Consider the following 24,050-nt stretch of genomic DNA (forward strand, 5'->3'; position numbering starts at 1 on the left):
GGCTCATCTGGCACCAATGTTATGGGCTGCTCAGTACCAGAGACCTTTTTTATTCTCCTTGGTGTTTTAAAAACTGTTTTTATTGATTAGCAAGCACAAGTAGAGTAGAACAATTATGAAGGAACTAGAAATTGAATTGGATTGAATACTAAAATCAGGACTATCCATGCCATAATATTTCCCATTTCTATGTATGGGTGTGACACTTGGACCGTGAAGGAAGCTGATAGGAAGAGAATCAATTCATTTGAAATGTGGTACTGGAAGAATGTTCTATTGATACCACAGACTGGCAAAAAGACACATAAATGAGACCTTGAGCAAATCATGCCTGAACTCTCTCTAGAAGCCAAGATAACTAAACTGAGTCTGTTGTACTTTGGACACATTAAAAGACGTGATTCATTAGAAAAGATAAGGAAGAGGAAAACTACACTATAGGTGAGTAGACTCAATCATGGAAGTCACGGCCCTGAATTTGAAATACCTGAGCAGGGCTTTTGACAACGGGGTGCCTTAGAGGTCTCTCATTTACAGAGTCACCATAACTTGGAGTTGACTTGATAGCAATTAACAACAAATTTATTTTGCTACTGGTTTTACTTCAGTTTCATACACTGTAGTGCTTTTAAAGGCTTTCCCCCATTTGTTTTGTTGTTGTGTGACTTCTAGTCATTTCTAACTTATGGCAACCCGTTAAATAAAGTGTCGTACGCTTTGTTTAATTATAATCTATTTCTAATCTGTCTTTTATATTTTAAGGCACTACACAATGCCCAGAGAATGTTGCTTTCTGGATGCAGTCAATCAAATCAGCTAATCAATCCCTTCCTCTTTTCAAAAGGGACCAAAGCTAAAATGCTAACTGTGGATTTTACTCCATGGTAAAGTAAGTCCCATTAATATAAACAGAAGTGGGCAAGAATTAATGCATGCATGAAGGGGAACTTCTTAAAGCACAACTGACACAATGTTGGAATGGAAATGCCTAAGTTAAAATTGCACAGCTGTGAAGTTCATTTTGTGGCTTTGGGCCAGACTCTTAACTTTCAGCTTAACCTATCTCACAGAGTAGTTTGCAAGGTTACCCACAGGGCAACCTCAGAGGGCAGTCTGACCTGAATTCTTTGCAAAAAGGGCAGAATAGAAATATGAGAAGTGAACAGTAATGCTCATTCTAACATTCTCAACAGCAATAAGGTACTGCTAAATCACTTCAGGCCACACTGAAAAAAATGACATGATACTCCTGCCTCACTAATTATATGAATGGAGAAGCCTGTAAGGTGGTCAATTTTTTTCATGGCAGGACTTGTGACTTAAGGGGATGCAGGAAAGGAAGAAATTGAACAGGTGATGTTTTAAAAAACAATGGGGTCAATGACAGAGAAGGGTTAGCTTGTTGATTTTCTGCATAATATGGCTGAATGTGTTAAGATCCTTGCAAGAAAGAAGATGACAGCCTTAGTGTCTAAAGTGCAAAGCTAGCACCCTGTAAACTATGGTTTATATGTCAAAAACAAGGCTGGAGGACACCTGCTCCTCCCCTGTCCCTTTTCAGCCAGTTCTCCTTTCCTTTTCCAGTATTAACTGTGGTCTTGCATTATATGCATGTCAATGCAAATCTTAACCATTGCTATACTAAATGAAGACCAGAAACATGCTTCAAAATAGTTTTGCAAAACACAAGACAGATTCTATATGCATTAAAAATTGTTTTGTTGGTTATATATGTCATGCAAAACCATCAATAAGACAAGCAGGAAGGGGGATGGGAAACTAGAAAAAGGAGGGAGAAGGCACATAATTTCTTGAGAATGGACCCGATTTTCAAATTGTGGCCCAGCCCCGACACAGCTTCTGAAAACATTCTGTATGCTCCTGAATATATATTATTGGTGGCATACACACAAAGCTGTCCTATTACCCTCACAATCACCATGGTAAAGAAAACCAATAAATCTTGTTCAATACTTTCTATTCTCATTCTTTTTATCAACATACTAAAGGCAAGCAACGCAGTGCAACAGCATATCCAGTTTGTCAGTGTATGCCAACAGAAAATCAGCCCTCCAAACCAATCTTTAAATAGTTTAGCTAGTCTGAGTCCCTCACCATATAGCTTTCCACCCATTCTAAATTACTTGCACAAGAACTTCTGTTTATATAAATCGGAGGTGGGCAAAAGTGTGGACCACAGGTTGCATGCAGCCTCGAAGTTCGTTATTATGTTTTCTGTGGGTGTTTCAGGTTCTGTGGCAGCCACAGTTGCAGACAAAATGTCAGGAATAAATTTCTCCAGAATATGGCCACACAGCCCAAAAACCCCACAGAAAAGTATGGATGCAAGCCACAAAAGCTTTCACGATCACATTCATTATTATGCATCCTCTTTTGGTCTAAAATTGGCCACTCACACACCTAACTCCTTAGCTAGTGCAATTGGCCACTTGTAGTAATTTAGTTCTTCCACTATATTTTAGAATTGGGGAGAGGGGTGCATTCCTAAAACTAGAAATGATCAGAAGTCACCTTGTTTTTTTTTTTTTTTTTTTTTTTTTTTGCGGGGGGAGACATTCATGGAAAATGTCCAGAAATGTCCCATCATGTATGACTCCTGGAGGTGCAGCCCTCCAATTACTGGAAGTTTCTCATTCACAAAAGAACACCAGTATCAAGCCCCCATCCCTACCCACAGTTATTCATGGTAACTCTTGCCAAATAAACTGTACCTTGGAGGGGTTGAAGAGGAAGATGGCTTATCGGAAACCTGATAATGGAGAAAATGACAAAAGAAGATGGAAGGGAAAGTTAATTTAAACAGCAGTTTAGAAAGGAAAAACATACCAGATAGATTTAAATTGGTATTTTGTTCATTTATAGGATTAATAATTTTATATACACACACTGACTTGGTCATCATCACCATCTTCACTGTCACTGAGCTGTAGATCCTCAAGCAGTGTTCTGAAAGAAAAACAAGTGGTCAATGCAGTTTCATGCTTGGAATGTAAACTCTCTTTTAAAATCACAAGATTATCTAGGAACAGTGTTTTCCATTTTGGAATCAGTGTACCCAATTTTGCTTCCAAGGTTTAAGCCCATTTACGCTCAACATATTGCTCAGTTTGGAAAGCATCCCCTAGTCAGCTGAACACCTTCTTTGTGCTCCACTTGGTCTGCTCACAGTATTTTTCCTGGAAAATGTTTTGTGCTGAACACAGACTGCACTTTTGATTGGCAAAAAGGCCACATTGAACCACCTCCTCTCCAAAACAAAGAGTCTCCACTTACAAAAGCTCATACTCATGGTCAGGGATGTTGCTGGGCACTTAAGGGTTGCAGGAACTGTTAGAGAGGGCATTAGGAGAACAGGAGGGGAAAACCGGTAGATTAGGAAAGAAAATAAAGAGGGGGGGGGGGAGGAGAGGCAAGAATGGAAGAGTAGGTTCAGTTGTGGAGAGGAGGTGGATGGAACAAAAACAACAGAGGAAGAGGCAGAGGAAGCCTAGAAAGGAGAAAAGAAAGAAAGCAGAAGTAAGGGGGTCTCCGTGAAAGCATCTCCCCTCTCTTTCACACACACACTTCTTCTTTCTTATCTACAATTTCTGCAGTTGTCTCTCCATGTGATGGATATCAGGACTTTTCCCCAGACCTCAAGAAAACACACACACACACACACACACACACACACACACACACACACGACGGCAGGCAAGCACACTAGGAAACCCAACATCAATTATTACCTTTCAAGATCAGGAGAAGCCCCTCTCCTCCATACACATGCACAGATTCTCAACACAAACCTGAGTACCTGGAGTTCAGAAGGAAGCATACAACACAGATGGAAGTAGAAAGTAGAAACCCAAACCACATTTGGGTTACCTGGAAAAGGATCACCTTTTCCCATGAAGGTATCCAAGATATTTTCCAATGCTAAATTGCCATGTAAGGGAGACAGCAACCCATTCCCCTTCAAATAGCATATCCTATAGGGCAATTGACCTTGGGCATGTGACATGCTCTCAGTCTCAGGGGAAGGCAATGGCAAACCTCCACTGAACAAATCTTGCTAAGAAAACCCCTGATAGGTTTGCCTTAGGGTTGCCATAAGTCAGAAATGATTTGAAGGCACATAGTATACACACACACACACACATAGGGCAACTAAGATGAGTGGGGGAGGCAAGGATGTGACTAGTACCAAGGCTCTGAGGAACAGATCTGAACCCCTGAGAAATATATTTGGGGATGGGATTCCCTTGGATGAATCCTAGCAGAATCCGTACCACTGTTAGAAATGAAGATTCACAGTGCAACACACGTTTGGAGTATTTACAAACACTTCTTTCTAGTAAAACATGACCCTCCTGGTTGCACAAAGCAAAGTTCTACTTAAAGGTGGAAGTGAAACAAATGATACCATATTGAACATTTATAACATTAATAAATATTAATGTCTGTCACTAGCTTAGATTTCATAAATACTACTAATTCAAGAAAAACTGAACAACAGTCTAGTGACAGGAGTGAAGAGGGGAAGGGAAAAGACAAAAAATGGTTTCATAAGGATATGAAACTTTTTGTTCTGTTAACAAGAGAGAAAATAAACTCTGAAGTGACAAGGATGCATGAAGAGGTTTTATGGCACACAGGTTGAGTCTTCCTTATCTGGAATCCAAAATATTAAAAAAAAATCATGAGTGGCTGAGATAGGCACACCTTTGCTTTCTGATGGTTCGATGTGCACAAACTTACTAAAATATTGTACAAAAATACCTTCAGACTATGTGCATAAGGTATATATGAAACAAATTAGTTCTGTGTTTATACTTGTGTCCCATCTTCAAGCTAGATCAATATGTACATATATGTATTCCAAAATCCAAAATATTTCTGTTCCTAAGCATTTTGGATAAGGGAGACTCCACCTGTAATATACAACAGGTTAGGTCTAGATTGTCCCTTTCATTTGCAGAAGGGATGATGATGATGATGATGATGATGATGATGATGATGATGATGATGATGATGATGATGATCTATCTGTATAGTTCCATAAGTTTGCATGGCACTTTACAGATCCTTTGGAGACTCCCTTCTGCGGCAAATGGGAAGGCAAATTTATACTATTCCTCTGAAGGGGATACAGTATTTGCAGGGAAACCTTAGGAAAACAAAAACTGCATTATCTGTACAAGAAGAAATAAGAATAATTTAAAATAGTGCCATACAAGGATGATGATGATGATGATGATGATGATGATGATGATGATGATGATATGCTTTTGTTGTGATAGCAAGAAAATAAAAGATTTTTATTCCTAAAAATTAACCTTCTCATGCTCAAATGGCAAAATATTTGTTTTTCCAGTTACACACCACAGATTTTGTTCACAAAGTACATCCAGCCACTTCTGAGGACACTGACGTATGACTGCTTGCAGGATAAATTCTGGCAGCTGCTTGACACCAAACAAACAGTGCTCCCAAGAGCCAAGTGGAGTAAGTGATGGATAACCAAGTCCACATGAAACCACAGGAAGAACAGGCTTCTAAGCCAGATAAGATCTAAATTCTTCTTGCTATTTGCCAACTGGCACTCCTAGATGAACAAAAATCACCCATAATTTATCTCTGTGTGCACATTTACACACACACAGACACACACACACCACACACACAGAGCCTAGTTTTCAAAAACAACAGGCAAGGAAGTATCTCTCTGTTTCTGGAGTATATTCTGTTAGGACTTGAGTGAAAAGTGCTTTGGGAAATAAGGAATACCGGTAATTCAAATAAGGAAATATAAATAATTATCTCAAGGAAGCTAAGTTGTATTAATTCACAGTATTTAAATAGCAATCAAAATAATTTATATACATAATATCCAGACACTCCAACAACAAACATGCAAGGTTAGTTCACCATTATTATTAGATAAGTGGAAGATCTGTAACAAAATAGCGCAATGTCTCCTGACACAATTAGGGGCATGCTCCTGTTCAAGGCTGCAATCCCTAGGAGCCTTGTAGTCTTGTTCAACCTTCATGTGAATTCAGGAAGATAAGGAGGGGGTGCCTTTTATGTTATACATTGGAGAGGTTCTAGGGAATGAGGAGCGTAGATATCATTGTTCCTTTCCTTCATCCAGTAACATTTCTTTATACTACAGGAGAAAGATTTATTTTTTAAAAAAGAAGTTCACTTTTTGCATCTCTTTTACCTCAATCCTAAACTATTTGTAGGCTGTTAGGAATGAATAAAAAACATTTCTTCTTTTCTCCACACTTCCAGTTTCCTTTTTCTCTTCAGCTGTGTCAAGCCTTCTCAGTCCAAATCTTGGATGCTCAGAGGCCCTTTTAATTTACAAATGTATCGACTTCTGAATTGTCTTTGAAGTTCTCCACTAAGTATACAAAGCCATTATTTTGGGATGGCTTCATTTTGACTGAAAACCAACCAAATTTAGTATGAAAAGAGAACAAGTAGAACCTGCAACAGAATGTTGTGGTCTGAAAGTCTTCTGTTCAATATTCCAGATGCTACACATTCCCATTCCCCAATTTTCTCCTCTCCTTTTTCCAATAATCAGTCACCATTCAGTGACCACTATAAACTGCTGAGGAGGGGGAGCCCCTCTAATGTTGTTTTTCCTAAAGCATTTTTATATTCCTGCAGGTTTTATGGATCAGGCTACGTATGCTGGTGCCTCCCTCTTGTGTACCAAGTGGTACCGATTTGAGATGTAGGAGTATGTGAAAATGCCTTACACCAAGTCAAGCATTGGCTCATCCAGCTCAGTACTGTTTACACAAGTGCTTCTCAGGCAATTTGACATGGAGGACTAGAATATTTCTCCCTCAGTGTGCCAGGAATTAACATGTATTTCTGCCCATTTGCTGCAATTGCTTACTACTTTCCTGGAAACTCACCAGGGATTGGCAACCAATAGCTCAGGAATAGGCATCGGTCCAGGGACCACCACCCAGCAGCAGCTATCGTTTTCCTGCCCTACCTGGAAATGCCACAGACTGAACCAAGGGCCTTTTGCATACAATGTCAAAGTTACAACCTCCTCCTATTTTAAACTACCTCATTGGGATCCGTGGCCGTGGGTTAAGATCTGATTCAGAAGCTTTGCCTCTTAGCAGTGAAGCTACCTTCGATTTCTCCCCAATTGTTACACCTCCCATCCTAGGAAAACAGTTTCCCTGCAACTGTACATGCCAGAACAATTCTACAGGATAGGCAAGGTACCTGGCACAGCCATGCTCGCAATGCAATCAAGTCCCTTGTTAAGCCTTAGTTAAGGTAAACACAAGCTAATGAAATTTGGTCCTTTGGCATTTGTGATGTACAATGGATCCTATTATGTAAAAAGGAGGAGCTCTATCAAGGGATTATTATCAGCACAACCACAAACTCCAGAGGGCAATCCTACATATATTTACAGAAGGCTAATAATAAGGTTCTCAACATGAATGTCCCCTTTCGTCCTGGATCTACAGTGCTGGTTCATACAGCATTATGCAACAGCAAGCACGCAGCTGCCAAAAAAGAAAAAAAGAAAGAAGCAGATGCACACAGGACAAATTTAAAAAGCTACGAAGAGAGGCCAAAAGCAAACCAGTGAGTATTTAATTGTTCATGTTTTCTATTAGTGTTAGATATTAACCAAGGACCAAAATGATCATGCTGGTAACAGATTAAACTGACAATCAAAACTCAAAGTACTGGTTATGACTTTTAAAGACCTACATAACTTGAGTCCAGACTCAGAAAGACAGTAGCTCCCTATATGAGCCTACCTGAGGTTTAAGATCTGTGCAGAAGGGTTTTCTCTCAGTCCCACCACCATAAGAGAGAGCCTTCTAGCTGGCTGCTCCCAACTTGTGGAACTACTTTCCCTAGGAAGTCCAGGAGGTCCCCTCCCCACTCTCTTTCTGCCAACAGTCAAAGGCACTGACTGTTAGTGCCGACCAGATCCATTCAATCATTTGCTGAATGATGATGAATCAACACACAAGTATATCTCACGCGTTCCGTGGACCTACTGTAATCAAGACTAAGAACAGGGCTTTTTTTAGTTAGGGAAGCATTTGGTTTTTAGTACATCATGGCAGATGGACCTTTTAATGTGTTTCTACTTCGTTCTGTTTCAAATATGTTTTAACTTGTGTTTTCAGAATATGTTTGGTTTAATTGTGTTTTCACTTTTGAACAAAGAGGTTTTTGTTTTTGTTAAGCTGTACTGTGTTTTTAAAAGGTTGTATGCTGCCTTGAATCCCACGCTGGGAGAACAACAGAGAAATAAATAAATAAATAAATAAACAGACAGACAGACAGCAATCATTGCACAGACAATGTCCTGTGGACAAAATATCCCAGACAATAGCTCAGAAAGTGGTTGTCTTGATCACAGCACAAAACAAGTCACACACACTATGCATACACTGCTGGTTCACATGCTACTTCTTTCACATAACTGGGCAGATGGAAAATTTAGCACATTCATATGTTTGAATTTCTTCTCAATTGTGTATGTGTTGTTTTTGATTTGAATCCCACCTTTCTCTTCCAAAGCTAACTATAAAATGAACAAAACAAGCATTGTTAAAAAAAGAATAAATTAAAACATCAGACAACTTTAGAGGTAACCAATCATTAATTTAAAATAAAGAAAACAGAATTTGCTTAAAAAAATGCCCTCTTAACTGCAACCTGGCTTGACTATTTAAGACCCAACTAATTTTTTAAAAAGTCATTGACTGCTGATGGTAACACAAGGGGAGAGGTAGTCTAGCTACTTTTTGAATACAACCTGAGGGCACAGTTCAACAGCCTGTGGGTAGCCACCAAGAAATCCCACTTTCATGCCTACCAAATGTGCCTCTGAAGATGGCTAGACTGAGAATGGGATAATTATATGGGAGAACATGATGGTGCAGATAGCTTGGGGCCAAATAATATTATAAAATGGTTGCTGCCAGACTCAAGAGGCAAGTAATCTACTACAGGCTGAGACTTCCTTATCTGAAAATGCTTGGAACCAAAAGTGCTTTGGATTTTGGATAGAGGGGAGGAGATTTTGGAACACCTGTATTTGCATATATGTGTACTGTACATATTGAGGTATCTTGGAGATTGGAACCAAGTCTACACACAAAATTAGTTTATATTCATATACACCTTAGACACATAGCCTAAAGGTATTTTATATTTTATTTTAAATATTTTTGCATGAAATAAAGCTTGTGTGCACTGAACCATCAGAAAGCAAAGGTGTCACTGTCTCAGCCATAAAAAAGTTGATTTTTTGGAATATTTTGGATTTCAGGATAAAAAAGACCCAACCAGTACTAAAAAAGGGGAAGAGTAGTTACGTATTCCAGAATGAAGGCACCTGAGCTCAAAATAAACCCCTACTCAAAAGAAAATGACATTATGTGGGAAGACCACATCTACTATCCAAAGATGAGACCATTTATTTTTTTATTATCTTCTGAAGAGCTTCTCCCAGAATGATAGATAGAAATAAATTGCCTGTGTTGGCATATTATTAATAGCTTCCAGATACACTATTCAGAATACAGCAAGAAAATGATGTACAGCATTATTCCCAGGAAGGAAACATAGGAGTCATAGCTATACCTGGATACATGATAAGAACTCTTCCTAAGTAAGGGTTTTAATCAACCCTGTCAGCCAGTATTCTGTCAGCTAGGCATGCTTAACAAAGGCTCTGTACACACAGGCCAAAGTAAAGCTGCTTCGGGTGACTTTGGAGGTATGTTGTTTAAATTATGCATGCGTCCTAAGAGTCTGGAAGCCACACTAAAGCCATGCTCCAGTCCTAAGTACAGGAGCATGGCTTTGGTGCAGCTTCTGGACTCCTAGGACACATACATCATTTAAAGAGGATACCATCAAAGTGACCTGAAGCAGCTTCATTTTGGCCTGTCTGTACAGGCCCTAACTTAGCTCCTGGTCAAACCTCCCACCCCAAACCTGACATTCTCATGCACTTGCACTGCCAGCAGAATGGACCTCCTTCTCCCCATGCAGCTAATTCAGGAAAGTAGGTTGCACAGAGTTCAGTTTGTAGCAATAGTGTCACAATTATGACTAAGTAGTGACCATGAGTACAGAACAGTAACTGTACACTTAACTAAGTAGCTAATGTAGAATACTGGCCCATCTATACACATTTAAAGGGAAAGCCTAGATTTAATTTCAAAAGCTCTTATTATCACTTCCATTTTTAAAAATCATTGTTCTCTTTTATTTAAACAAGCTGTTTGAGAAGTGGTCCAATTGAAGATATGTACTCAGCCCGGCCACAAAAATCTGCCCAATTGACAAGTCCTTAACTCTGGCTCGGTTTGTATTTTAGATAATTGAATTCTGGATTATATTGCAAGTGCAGTTTCCAGATCCATGCAACATCATGTGAAGACATTGGAAGGCCAGGCGCTTTAAAAAATGGCAGTGGCAACACTTCATTTTTAAGTTTTCAGGCACATCGGGGCAGGGGAAGCATGTAGTTACCTTTGGGAAAGAAAATTGTTTAAATTGGAAAGGGCATTTAGTCACAGAATAGCTCCTGAAAATTATGTATCAACTAGGAGCACTCTTAGCGAATGAATAAACTTGTTCCTTCTAGGCAACCACAGCTAAAGAGAATGAGCTTGTCACCTGCTCTCTTAAAACAATAAAACCTGCTTCCACTCCAACAAAGCCAGGTGCTAAACTTAAGGGCCAAACTCCAGAATGAAAAGCCCTCTGGGAAACTCTAGTTTGCTCTGCAAAGCTGCCTGCTTAATTTGGGCACACAGATGCAGAGGGATTTCAGCTTCTAATTAACCCGCACAAATGCTGCTTGTTTTCAGACAGCTACACTCTGTAATGTGACTCAAGGTGGCTGCGGTTTCAGACGGTCACGTGCATTTCAAAAGAAAGAGAGGCAGAATGAAAGAAAGAGCACCATTGTACAGAGCTACACACGCACACGCACAAATCAGCGCTGGATTCTCATTAATTAAAAAAATAAACAAACACGAGACCCAGACATAATTAAGTCTCGGGTCCAAAAGGGATTTATACTATTTATGCAGAAAATCTTTGGGAAACTGTCACTTCAGCTCTTTTGCAGACTGATAGGACATTCTCATTAATTACTGATAAAAAAAATTATTTGGCAAGAAAATGGGAGACCTTTCTCTTCCCATTATAAAATAGGCATTAGTCAACCACCTGATAAAACAAAGCAGCATCCAAGGATTTACGTTCCCTGTTCTAACCTAATTCCAAAATGACTCAAGCAAAACACTTGAGCTGTTATATACTAGGGCAAACACCATCAGGCAGATCGAACTCGTCCCACTAGCCTGATTCTGGCAGAGGACAAAAGCTGATGATTCATAGGAAGATGCAAGCATTTTTGGCCTGAATGCATGTGAAGTAATCTTCCTTCATCTCGAGTTATAAAAAGATTGGCATTAGTCCGGTAGGTTTCATACTTCTCTAAAACCCAATCTGCCAACAATTATGCAGATTTAAAATGGTCCTTTGGGGTGAAAGAAAGGCAGAGGGGACAAAATCAAGCTTACAAATAAGAACTTCAATTCGACATTGCCTTGAAAGATGTTTTACTGCTATGTTTTTATGTCTTTTTTGGAAGTGATGTACAGATAGGAGACAACACAAAGAGGGCGAGTAAGGGCTGCAAAAATGACTATGGGGGATCATATGTGGTCCATGGAATATCCACCTATTTTATACACTTGACATTTTTCTACAAGGATACAAGAGATGTTGCCTCACCTCATCTAATGTAAGATGAGGCCCATTCATACTACACAATTATAGCGATACAATTCCACGTTAATTGACATGGCTCCATCCTATGGAATCCTGGAATTTGTAGTTTGTCAAGGCACTGAAGCACTTGGCTGAAAACCCTAAGTACTGCTCCTTAAACACCAAATCCCAGGATTCCACCGGATGAAACTATGACAGTTAAAGTGGAATAATAGTGTGATAATTCTGTAGTGTGAAAAGGCCCCTGGTGTGTAGCACAGTGGGGTTAAAAGGATGAGCCATGAACTGGGAAGTCTTCATTTCAGCCATGAAAGGCAATCCATAGCATCACCACTTTATCCCCATCTGCAATAACCAAAGCCATCAACTTTGCAAGAATGCTAGTAACTAACAGGCAAAGAGCTATATAAAATCCTGAATATATTACATAATATTGCAGTTAAAGCCTTTGACAAAGAAGATTATTTTGACAATGTCTTTTTATGCCCCGCCAGCACCCCCTTTCCTCCTTGTCCTTTGCTTAGCTGAAAGGGTTTTTTTCAGCAGCATAAACACTGGGAAGATGGGGAAGGAAGCCTGGAAAAAGACAGACTTTCAGTGTTACATTGCAACAGCTGTATACAGGGAAAACAATGCAATCAACATAACTGGAGTTGGGAAAGAGTGGGATTCTACTCTAGGCCAATTCTCCTGTACCTGTATGTGCTTACCTACAACAGGCAAGGTAAACAGCAGCTGTCTCCAAAATCACTTACTAATCATAATGAATAGTAAAACAGAGAGAAACAGGGAGAGTAAATAAGACTTCCTCAAAAAATTTTCTGGCAGGTTAAAAAAGCACAATTATACATTTGGCCACTAAAAGGGAAATCATGAGAAAAGTGGAGGCTAGTGAAAGAAAAATTCATCTTGGATGCATTGTGGAAGGAGCCTTCAATTGGTCTCTAGAAGGTTGGAAATATTTTTGTTTACCAATGGAAGCCTTTCCTGACTTGGTTGCTTCATTTCACATATCTGTATTGTTAGTTTTGGATTGAAAAAAAGTCTGCTAAAACAAATTGCGCTGCTCTTCTTTTCTGTGGAGTAGGACCTAAATACCCTTGAGGCAGCAGATCCTGTCTGATCTTGGCGGATACACAGAATCACAACCCTACTTAGTACTTGGATGGAAGACTGCCAACACATACCAGGTGCTGCAGTCTATATTTCAGGGGAAGGAACTGGCAAAATTATCTCTGCGTGTTCCTTGCCTGAGAAAACCCTATGAAATTCATGGTGTTGCCATAAGTTGACAGGGACTTGGACGAGGAATCCATCCCTGTTCTTTCTACGTTATTTTTTCCTCTGGTACCGCATTTTCTGTTGAAGAAGTACTGACCAAGAAACACATCTTTCAGTCACTGAAGTATACCTGTATACTCCTAGGCTCACCCAGTGTGGCCAAGATATAAACACAGTCAATGGGATAGTTGCAAGAAGAGAAAATATGTGGTTGCACTTTTTTTTCCTTACCACATGAGGATGCATTAATTAAAAAGTTATTAATAACAGAAAAATGCAGAAATTTCAAGTTTTCTTCACCACACACACACATTCACATTGTACACTCTTGTTGCACAGGCTAGAGTCCAGAATCCTAAATACAGAACCTTAAAACTCATGAAATGTCCATATTAAAAAGATAGCATTTTTAGTATTTAGTCCTATGTTAGCAGTGCTCAGCAAGAGATAGAGGACAGCTGGAAGAGTTCACATCTCAATGTCTCATAAAATATGCTTCACTCAATATTGTCCTATCAGTCTCACTTTAGCTTCCTATGTATCATTAGCTTCCACTGTAGCTTTAGCTTCCAATGACCTTCTTCCAATGTTTTACGGCAGGATAAACCATCTGGTGCTTTTCAGATACTCCAGACATTAAATCCCACAATTCCTGACCATTGGCTGTTTCGGCTCAAAGTTATAGGAGTTGCAGTCCAAAGAAAATCTTACAGTCAAGATATAATATTCAGTCAAAATCTACTCTCCTGTAACTTAAAACCATTAGACCTCTGGGGAGCAGAGAACAGAGGTGGGGAGGGTGTTCTCTTGTTCCACCGCCATCACAGGTATAGCTGGGAAGGACATGGGAGAGATCCATCAAAGTGGCTGCCCTCAAGCAACAGTTGCAATTCTTTGTCCAACCTACATTATTTTATTTTATTTGTCTTATATCTTGCCTTACTCCTTATGCAGGACCCAAGGCGGCCCACAGCATTAAAAAAGGCATGATACTGTTAAATCTCATATATATATATATATATATATATATATATATATATGATTTAAGTTATATAAAACTTATATATATATAAGTTTTAAAGTAATTAAATAACAGCACAATTAAAAACAAGATTAAAACACACTGATCATGATAAAAAAACACAACCCTACCACAAACCTTGTCTGTCACATAGATTTTCAGCCCAAAGCCTGCCTGAATAAAAAGTTCTTAGACTGCTAGTCAAAGGAAAAGAGCAAGAGGGCCAACTGAACTTCCCTGGGGAGGAAATTCCACAATATGGGAGCAACCACTGAGAAGGCTCTCTCCCAGGCAGTGGCATCCCCAGGGTTGGTGTCACCCAGTGCAGTAACTCATGGTGTCACCACCCAATTGACCTCCTCCCATTTCACACCATACAGAATCCTTAGTAATGCTTTTTTGCACTAATGTTACTCGTAAATCATGAAATGTAATGCTAATAGTTGTGACATAAACAACTAACAAAATTTAAATTATACCTTCAAATAACAATCTAAATGTATTTGCACAACCTAAATGTATTTGCATATACATAGTGAATATTTGATTTAAATGTGTTGTTTTTAAAGAAAGTTTTAAAGGAATAAATTTTTTTTTAAAAAGTTGCAATTTGAAATTTTGATTTTTAAAAATTCTGGGGCCTCTCCTTTCTTCTGCCATTGAGCTTCACCCCACTCCTACCATCTCTTAAAGCATTTTTAATGGAAGCAGATTAATGCTAGAGCCCATTTCTGCCAAAAGGTAGGTGTTTGAGGAACAGTGGTGTCACCGTCCCTTGGGGTGTCACCAGGTGCAATCCACACCCCGTGCACCCCCTTAGTAACACCACTGCTCCCATGTCCTCACTAAACATATCTGTGATAGTGATGGACCAAGAAAAAGCCTTCTCCCAAAAGACTTAAAACTTGGACCATACAAGATCATACAGAGACATGGTTTTTCAGGCATCAGTCACCACACATTCTCAGAACCAGTTTATGAATAGGGCTTGTTTTCACAAGGGTCAAGATTATTGCTTTTAAGGGCCAATTCAGTTCCAGAAATCAGCATAGTACTGAAAGAAGCAGAATAATATTGATAATAAAAGGGTAGGAACACAGTATGCACTACGAATGAGTAATGTTGTGTTATGAATGAATAACCTTGCCTATAAACGCTTCAGGAGGTGGGAAAGAATTAATTCAAAAATATCAGTGGGATGTTAGCATACTATAATTAGAAACTGAAACAAGCTAAACCATATAAAATCTGAAACAGTAGATATGGTTTGCAAAGACAACAGCATTTTCACTGTTGGGTAACATCTTGCTTGATCAGGTTGGTTTTTTTTAGAAAAAACTTAAAGAGGATTGACTGGATTAACCAAGAGGTAAGAATGGCTAATAGCTGTGGCAACTAAACTGAGTGTCCATATTTATATGCATTTTATCTCTAAAAGCTAGCCTAATGGACTAAAAAATAAATATTTTTATTTAGAATGCCTGGCTTTACCACTATGCGAATTTGTTTGAAAATCCGCTGAAACGCACACACAATATTGGTCATGAAAGTAATATTTCATTAGCACAGTAAATCCTCATCTAAAGTGGAAACGTTAACAGAACTTTTAAGGATGCCAATTTTGAAACAGTGTAAACAAAGCTAATTTTATGGGATTAAAAAACCCTACACATACTGGAAGGTATGTATTTAAAACAGGGGGATTGATACAATGCAAATGTTTTGATCCCCATCTCAATTCAATTCATCACATCTCAGTTCAAAGAACTGGATGTTGACAAGCTGGAGCATGTCCAGAGGAGGGCCACTAAAATGGTGAAGGGTCTGGAAACCATGACCTATAAGGAGAAACTTGGGGAGCTGGGTATGTTCAGCCTGGAGAAGAGAAGGTTAAGAGGTTGCATGACAGCCCTGTTTAAATATTTGAAGAGGTCTCATGCAGAGGATGGAGCAAGCTTGTTTTCTGGTGCTCCAGAGAACAGGACCCAGAGCAATGGATTCAAACCACAAGAAAAGAGATTCCACTTCAACATTGGGAAGAACCTCCTGACAGTAAGAGCTGTTGGAGAGTGGAACACACTCCCTTTGAGTGTGGTACAGTCTCCTTCTTTGGAGGTTTTTAAACAGATGCTGGATGGTCATCTGTCGGGGTGCTTTGACTGTGTGTTCTTGCACGGCAGGGGGTTGGACTTGTGGTCTATTCTAATTCTTTGATTCTATTATTTCAGTCCTAGTTATCCTGCTTTTCAAACTGTGCTTGAGTGGGCTCGCCTTCTTGACTTGTGAAAAAAGCTCCAGTAAGAAACTGCTATTATCTGAGGCCTAGAATCTACTGGTGCTGTCATCGGGTCTGGCTAATCTTGCAGAAAAAGTTCATTACTCAGCAGTAATTCTAAGGAAACTTATTCTGATTAGGATAATCAATCAGCTTGTGATCATCCTTTTACCCACTGGTACAATTAAAGTCAGTATAAGGAGGTGGGGGGGAGCTGAGGCAGGAACAGCTTAACCAGAGGTCTATGGTTTGTTTAACATGAAATCCAAACCTACCAGAGCCAGCTCTCCATATTCTGTCCGATAACAAATGAGAGAAATAACTCTTGCAACAAATCATGGTTTATTTCTTTACCTTGTTGGAGTCTTGTGAAGTTCAGACATCAACAAACCACATGCAGGCTTCCTATGCTGTCTGCAGAAATGTTCTCTACATAGGTATCCCTACCAGACAGACATCAAGGTGTAGTGGTTTAAATGTTGGGCTTGGAGACCAGGGTTGAAATCCCCACTCAGCCATAGAAATTCACTTCAATTTAGGCCTTGGGCAAAACAACTTGAAGCAGACAACCTTATGGAGGGTGGTTTAGGTTTTTCCCCCCTATGTTTTAAATTATTTTAAACTGTTTTAAATCTATTGTTTTGATAAGATTTGTTTTTAAAAAATTAATGTTTATTGTTTTTGACTGGTTCTATTTGTAAGTCACCTTGGTTCCCAACTCCATGAGAAAAAGCAGCATATAAATAAAATAAATAAATGAATAAATTAAAAATGCTATGTGCTGCAGGTACATCATTATTTGTGATGGTTCTACATGTGTCCTAGTTTTCCAAGTGTTCACAAAATCACAACTCACAGCAGCTTTCAGATATGATTAAATTCTACATTGTCTATTTATCCAGCAAGCAGGGTTTTAGTTCCTACAAAGGCATTTTACACAGCCTATGTACTTCTAATTTTCAGAAATGTGCATCAAAAGACTTATATAGCTCTCATCTATAACATGTGATAATATGAACCTATCAAAAACATACCCCTGAGAAAATACAGTAGCATTGTAAATAGAAGTCAAGACCATTTAATTCACAGTTCATGAAGCACTATAGATACGGAGCCCGTCTAGATCATTATGTTATGGATTACAAAGCCAAGGTATCTAAGGCATGCCACCCCTTCCCTACTCTCTTCTCAGTGCATTGCAATTAAACTTAAAAGCTTTCTATTAACTCTCGAGCAACTTTCTCAGCAACCAAAAAGATTCTATGAAGACCTCTAATTAGGACTGGGGCATTTCAGAATATTAAGAGAAGAAATAACCATTTCAGGTTTTGTTGGCAACACATCAGCTGTACTTAAATCGACTTCACTAGTTTCTAGCATCATTACTTCTATATCAATGATGATACCTAGTAACAGCTGGAGTAACTGTTTTGTTTCTTAGAAACACTCAAGCACACAGATAAATTATGAAGATTTGCTGACCAGAGAAACTGCAGGCTCCTCTTACAGCAGCCAGGCAAGATGAAACCTGCATCTTTGCTTAACAGCAGACCCAAAACCTTGCCAAAGATTTTAATCTTCAAGAAGAAAATGTGTTACTAACTTTAAAGAAACATCACACCCTTTTTTGCAATTGTAAATTAAAACAACAACAAAAAATCACACTGTACTCTATGGAGAAAGAACATTTTGGCAGTGTTTGGTAAAAGGAATAGCAAACTGAGCTCAGGCTTCAGAACAATTTTCAGTCTGTGTGATTTCTGTGACTTGCAGTTCAGCATGTGCATCTTACTTTGCCAGGGCAATATTCTCATTTGTTTTGTTGAGTTTCAGAAGTACATGCACTTTCTCATGGGAGGTTGTGAGACCTTTGGGGGGAAAATGCAATGTCCCACTGGCCACATGCAGCTGGATGCATATTTCTTGAGTTGTGCCCAATTTCACTGCTTCTGTGTGGCCAAGCTAGCAAAACAGCTAGATCTCAGAAACATCTGGATAATTCTCCTCAACAGGAATCTGCACCTTGAAAGATTCCATGATGATGTCCCATAAACCCAAGATAACCCTGCAAGAACAGAGCTTAAAGTACAGTCAACAATCACACTCAAAATCAGAATCCTAGGTCCAGCATGTCTGAAGCCCTCAGAAGCAGATGCCAGCTACTGCCTCCTCTTTATTTGTTTACAGACCGTGAAAGCAGGCCTCACAATCCTTCTGACTTTTTTGGGTTTTAAGCAGGATGTGTCAGAAAAGTTACCATAAATAAAAATAAATATGTTTAGTTCTTTTGGTGTGAGTCTAAGAATGCAGAAAAGAAGATTTAACCCAGTATTCTAACCCTATCTTACCCATTCCATATCTTTCTGAACTAATATTCTTTTCTCTGACTGGCATCAGCTCTTGAGGGCTTAGGGCAGATCTCTTCACCTGTTACTGGATCCTGCTTATAATAAAAGAAAATTCTTACAATGGCCATAGCTTCTCTAATGATCGACCGTCAAATATACAGGGAAATTAGTATATCTACTTACGATGTCCCTTGCTGAGAGGCAGACAGCGTCTTAGAAGGTGCATCATATTGCTCTGTAAAAAAAAGAAAAAAACAATCAAGTAAATGTTTTAGGCTGCATAAATAGTGAGGGATTACGGGGGTTACAGTTCAACATTATTTGGAGGGCCACAGGTTCCACCAACCTGCCATGAAGCAAGGCTTGAATGGAATAAACTGACTGAGTCATGCAAGACCGAGATAATTTCCTAAATTCTTATTGGTTAGTCCCGAAAAGAGCCACTGTTGAATGCTGACTGTTGAATCAACACATAGTTCAGTCACACTGATTTAGTGGGTCTTGTCTTCTTGGGACTAATATGTGCATCGTGTTCCCTCTCAAATTGTGGACGGGGGGTAGCTACTAACAATTAAGACTGCAGGACAGTGCAATGTAAATGTAAAGAGTGCTGGACTAAGATAGAGGGTATCTGGATTCTGTTCCCATTTGCCTACCAAAAGGGGCCAAACCTGTTGTTGTGAGGATAAAAATAAGAAAAAGAGTAGTGTATGCTACACTGAGCTTCCTGGAAGAAAGGTGGAGATATACAAGTCACAAAATAAACAAGACTATAACAAAATGAAAAATGATCTTGACAGACTGGAAAACTGGGCCAAAACTAACAAAATGTAAGGCCACAGACAACTGCAATTAGGCCAGAGGATATCCAGTTTTCTTCTGTCCTACTTTTGTGCATTTATTTATTTAATACATTCACAAATAGAGGCCAGAAGATACCTGGATGTTGGTGGATATTCAGTTACACGCTGGCTATCATGCAGCCGGGGGGAGGCTAATGTGATTTCAGACTGTGTTGGAAGAACCACACAGATTCTTTACAGGAAGCAATAGCTCCACTTTATTCTCACTAGTCAGCTCTGATCTGGAGTACTTTGACTGCACTGCCTTTTAAGAGGAATGTAGACAAACAGGAATGGACAATAAATAAGTTACACGAGGAAAGCCTGAAGGAACTGGTCATTTTTCGTTTGGAGAAGGGAAGACTCAAGAAGGAAATAAAAGCACACTACAAATACTTGAAGAGCTGTTACACAGAAGAGGGCAAAAACATGTTATATAGCTTGAGGGGAGTCCTACATCTAATGGGATTGAGATGCAAGAGGACAGATTCTTGCATCTCAAGGATGACTATTAGGAACAGCCTCTAGAGAATAAGGGTAGTCGAATAATGGGAGACAATAACCTATATCCTAGATTAGGTGTAAGAATTATGGAGCCTTCCAAATCATAGACTCATAAAAGCTGGAAGGAACCACAACAACCATGTAGTCCCAACCCCTGCCATGCAGGAATACACAACTAAAGCATCCCTGAAAGATGCCTACCAACGTCTATTTCAAGACTTCCCAAGAGTGAGAGTCCATCACCCTCCAAGGCCATCAATTCCACTGTTCATCAGCTCTTAGAGTAAAAATGATCTTCCTAATACTTAAGTGGAATCTTTTTTTGTGTGATTTGAAGCTTATTTCATTCTCTAGTCTCTGAAGCAGCAGAAAACAAGCTCACTCCATTCTCTACATGGCATTCCTTCAATTACTTAAAGATAGCTATCAGGTCACCTCTCCATCTTCACTTCTCCAAGCTAAACATGCCAGCTCCATAAGTTGTTCATCATAAGGCTTGGTTTCCAGGTGTTTGATTCACCACTGAGTATGCTGGTTAAGGCTGCAAGGAGTTAACGTTTAACAGCATCTGGAGGACTGTGCAATTTCTATTCCTATTCTAGAGATGGGTGGCTCTGCCTTACTAGAGGTCTTGAAGCATAGGGAGGGACAGATAAATCATAGAATCATAGAGTTGGAAGAGACCACAAGGATCATCCAGTCCAACCCCCTGCCATGCAGGAACTCTCAATCGAAGCATACCCGACAGATGGCCATCCAGCTTAAAGACCTCTGCTTAAAGGCCTCCAAGAAGGGAGTGTGTTCCACTGTCGAACAGCCCTTACTGTCAGGAAGTTCCTCCTAATTGTTGAGGTAGAATCTCTTTTCCTGGAGCTTGCATCCATTGTTCTGGGTCCTGTTCTCTGGAGCAGCAGAAAATAAGTTTGCTCCCTCCTCAATATGACATCCCTTCAAATATTTAAACAGGGCTATCATATCACCTTTTAACCTTCTTTTCTCCAGGCTAAACATACCCAGCTCCCTAAGTCGTTCCTCATAGGACATGGTTTCCAGACCCTTCACCATTTTAGTCGCCCTCCTTTAGACACGCTCCAGTTTCTCCAAATTCTTTTTTGAATTGTGGGGTCCAGAACTGGACACAATGGAGTTTATCGCATTAAAGTTGGAATGGCCCTTAAGCATTCTTAAAGGGACCGTTCTTGGAATGGGAGGTAGCGAGGAACACTGTATATCGCACAGCGGAAACGCCAACACCGCACGTTCCCCTTCCATTCTGGGAGCATTCCCCAGGGCTGATTTTCAGGAACACTTTCTCAAGCATTCTTGAAAATCGGCCCTCTGACACACTTCAAGAATGGAAGGGGAATGCTCGGTGGCAGCAGTGGCATTCCCGCTGTGCGATATACAGTGTTCCCCACCGCCTCCCGTTCCAGGACTGGTCCCTTTAAGAATGCTTAAGGGCCATCCAACTTTAATACGATAAACTTCAATATTCCAGGTGGGGCCTGACCAAAGCAAAATACTGTGGCACTATTACTTCTCTTGATCTATACTTTTATTGATGCAGCCTAAAATTGCATTGGCCTTTTTAGCTACCACATCACACTGTTGATTCATGTTCAACTTATGGTCTACTTGGACTCTCAGATCCCTTTCACATGTAGTCTCGTTCAGCCAAGTGTCCCCCATTCTATATCTGTGCATTTCATTTTTCCACCCTAAGTGGAGTACCTTACATTTCTTCCTGTTGAAGTTCATTTTGTTAGCTGTGGCACAGCTTTCTAGTCTATTCAGGTCATTCTGAATCTTGATCCTGTCCTCTGGGATATTAGCTACTTCTCCTAATTTGGTATCATCTGCAAATTTGATAAGTATACCCCCAATTGTGTCATCCAAGTCATTGATAAAGATGTTGAATAACACTGGGCCCAGGACAGAACCCTGTTGGACCCCACTGGTCATTTCTCTCCAGGATGAAAAGGAGCCATTGTTGAGAAAACTTTGTGTTTGGCTGGTCAACCAATTACAAATCCATGTACCATTTACCTTGTCTAGCCCACATTTTACAAGCTTGTTTGCAAGAATGTCATGGGAAACCTTGTCAAAGGCCATACTGAAATCAAAATATACTATATCCACAGCAATAAGTCCCATGAGGAAAGCCTGTAAGAACTGGTAACTTTTAGTTTGGAGAAGGAAGACTCAAGAAGGAAGGGCTAAGCAAACTAGTTTTTATTTCCCACATTAAACTGGAATTGGACTAGACAGTATGTAAGACCCCCTTTCTTTTCCAAGTCCATGAATAATCTCATTAAATGCACTTGCAAATTTCTAGCCTACAAATTAATGGATAAATAATTTCAGATATGGCAACAGAATATCTTTCATGTGTATGCTGGACTAAAACCAAGGCACTGCTATTACACTACCAACTTTCATTTCAGTAGAGCTTGAATGGGAATTTCTCTGTAGACTCTGCTGAAATGAATGTACAACATCAAGATACAGCAAATCACATCTGCATAGTTAGATAGCTTTCTTCTTACTTACTCTGGCTCTGTATATCTGATCCACCATGCTGGGTTTCCTACAAATAAGAAAAATTATGAGATTTATGTGTTGTGTATTACCAAAAAGGACTGAAACGCCACCAAGAATGCAGCACATGCACTAATTAGTTCAGTGTATTTTGGCCTCAGAACTCCCATCTGCAGTACAGATGGCTTGCCTTAGATGGCTATTGTAAGTATTTTTCAATTATTTATACTATATTGTCAAATTTCTTAAGAAAAAACAAAAAGGTCCCTGCATCAAGGCATTTACAATCTAAAATTCTATGCAGAAGAACCAGTAGAAGAAGGGAAAGGAAATGGAGGCAGGAGTAAACAAGGAAATAATACTTAGCATTTAGCATTTACATTTCTATACAACTTAAAACAGAACTCAGAATTCAGTAGTTTCTAAGTGGTTTACAACGTGTAAGCTAATTGCACCAAACAAGCTGGGTACTCATTTTAGCGACCTATGGAAGGATGCAAGATTTAGTCAACTCCAGAGCCCTGGGATCAAACTCACAACCTTGTGGCTGCAATAGTGGCTACAGTACTGGACTTTACCACTGTGCCATCAGGGCTCCTTGTGCCACACAGATCTGCTTTATTTTATTTTTTAAATTTATATATTATCAGTATCAGTATCATTATTTCTATCTCGTCTTTTTCAGAGATTGGGACTCAAAGTGGCTTACAATTATTTTTTTAAAAAGTGAATTCTACTTTCATAGTAGAGTTCTACTGCAACACTGCCAACTCTGCAAAAATGTTCCTTTTCATGTCTTCCCTGCTCCTTTCAAATAAATTGCACGCTTTTTACTGCAACATGAGGTGTATATAAATTGTACAAAAACACAAACATCAGAAGATTAGAGATACACATCTAGAAACCCAAACATATAAAAGCAGAAGTAAGTTTTTGCAAAGTAGAAAGTATTGCCGTAGAACTTGGCTTTCTACTATGAAGCAATAGTCATAGTCATAATTTTATGGATTTCTCCCTTTCATTTACACCTTTTCCCACTTTGAAAATATAGCATATAAAAAAGAGACATTCTACCTTTGCAGGAAAAGGAAACTTTGAAGGCTCAGCTGTGCTAGGTGTATGGATGGCTGTCAAAGGAGGTGGCCATGAATGGGTCATTTCCTAGGATGGAGAAAATAGAAGATCAGCTTCTGATCCTTGTTTCCTGTTCCACTTCCCAATGCAGGACCCAAAGAAACCAAAGAATTGGGAAAATTGTGACTTCTTTTTGCTCCCTGGTGTCTGAAGAAATTCTTGCAAGTATCACTGGAATACTATACACAGAAACTGTTGTTCTCTAGCACTTGGTTTAAACAGCAGAGATACACTATCCCTATCTGATGCTTTTTTGCTATCACCATACATGAATTAAAACC

At 39.4% G+C, this 24,050-nt stretch overlaps 1 protein-coding gene across 3 annotated transcripts in view; it reads right to left on the reverse strand.

Moving 5' to 3' along the window:
• AFF1 (ALF transcription elongation factor 1) overlaps nucleotides 1–24,050 on the reverse strand; it is a 146,051-nt gene that overhangs the window by 30,355 nt on the left and 91,646 nt on the right. For 2 of the 3 annotated variants that reach the window (XM_089526155.1, XM_089526152.1), the window contains exons 5-9: nucleotides 23,710–23,796; nucleotides 22,648–22,684; nucleotides 18,935–18,986; nucleotides 2,907–2,967; nucleotides 2,733–2,770 (exon numbers count right to left, since the gene is read on the reverse strand). In XM_089526155.1, the coding sequence (XP_089382281.1) occupies nucleotides 2,733–2,770; nucleotides 2,907–2,967; nucleotides 18,935–18,986; nucleotides 22,648–22,684; nucleotides 23,710–23,796 (275 nt within the window). The remainder of the gene's footprint in view (nucleotides 1–2,732; nucleotides 2,771–2,906; nucleotides 2,968–18,934; nucleotides 18,987–22,647; nucleotides 22,685–23,709; nucleotides 23,797–24,050) is intronic. The other variant, XM_089526153.1, reaches the window with a different exon arrangement.

Source organism: Sceloporus occidentalis, unplaced genomic scaffold (assembly GCF_023333645.1).
Source record: "Sceloporus occidentalis isolate IW3139 unplaced genomic scaffold, rSceOcc1.0.p SCAF_5, whole genome shotgun sequence".
In the NCBI taxonomy this organism is placed as follows: domain Eukaryota; kingdom Metazoa; phylum Chordata; class Lepidosauria; order Squamata; family Phrynosomatidae; genus Sceloporus; species Sceloporus occidentalis.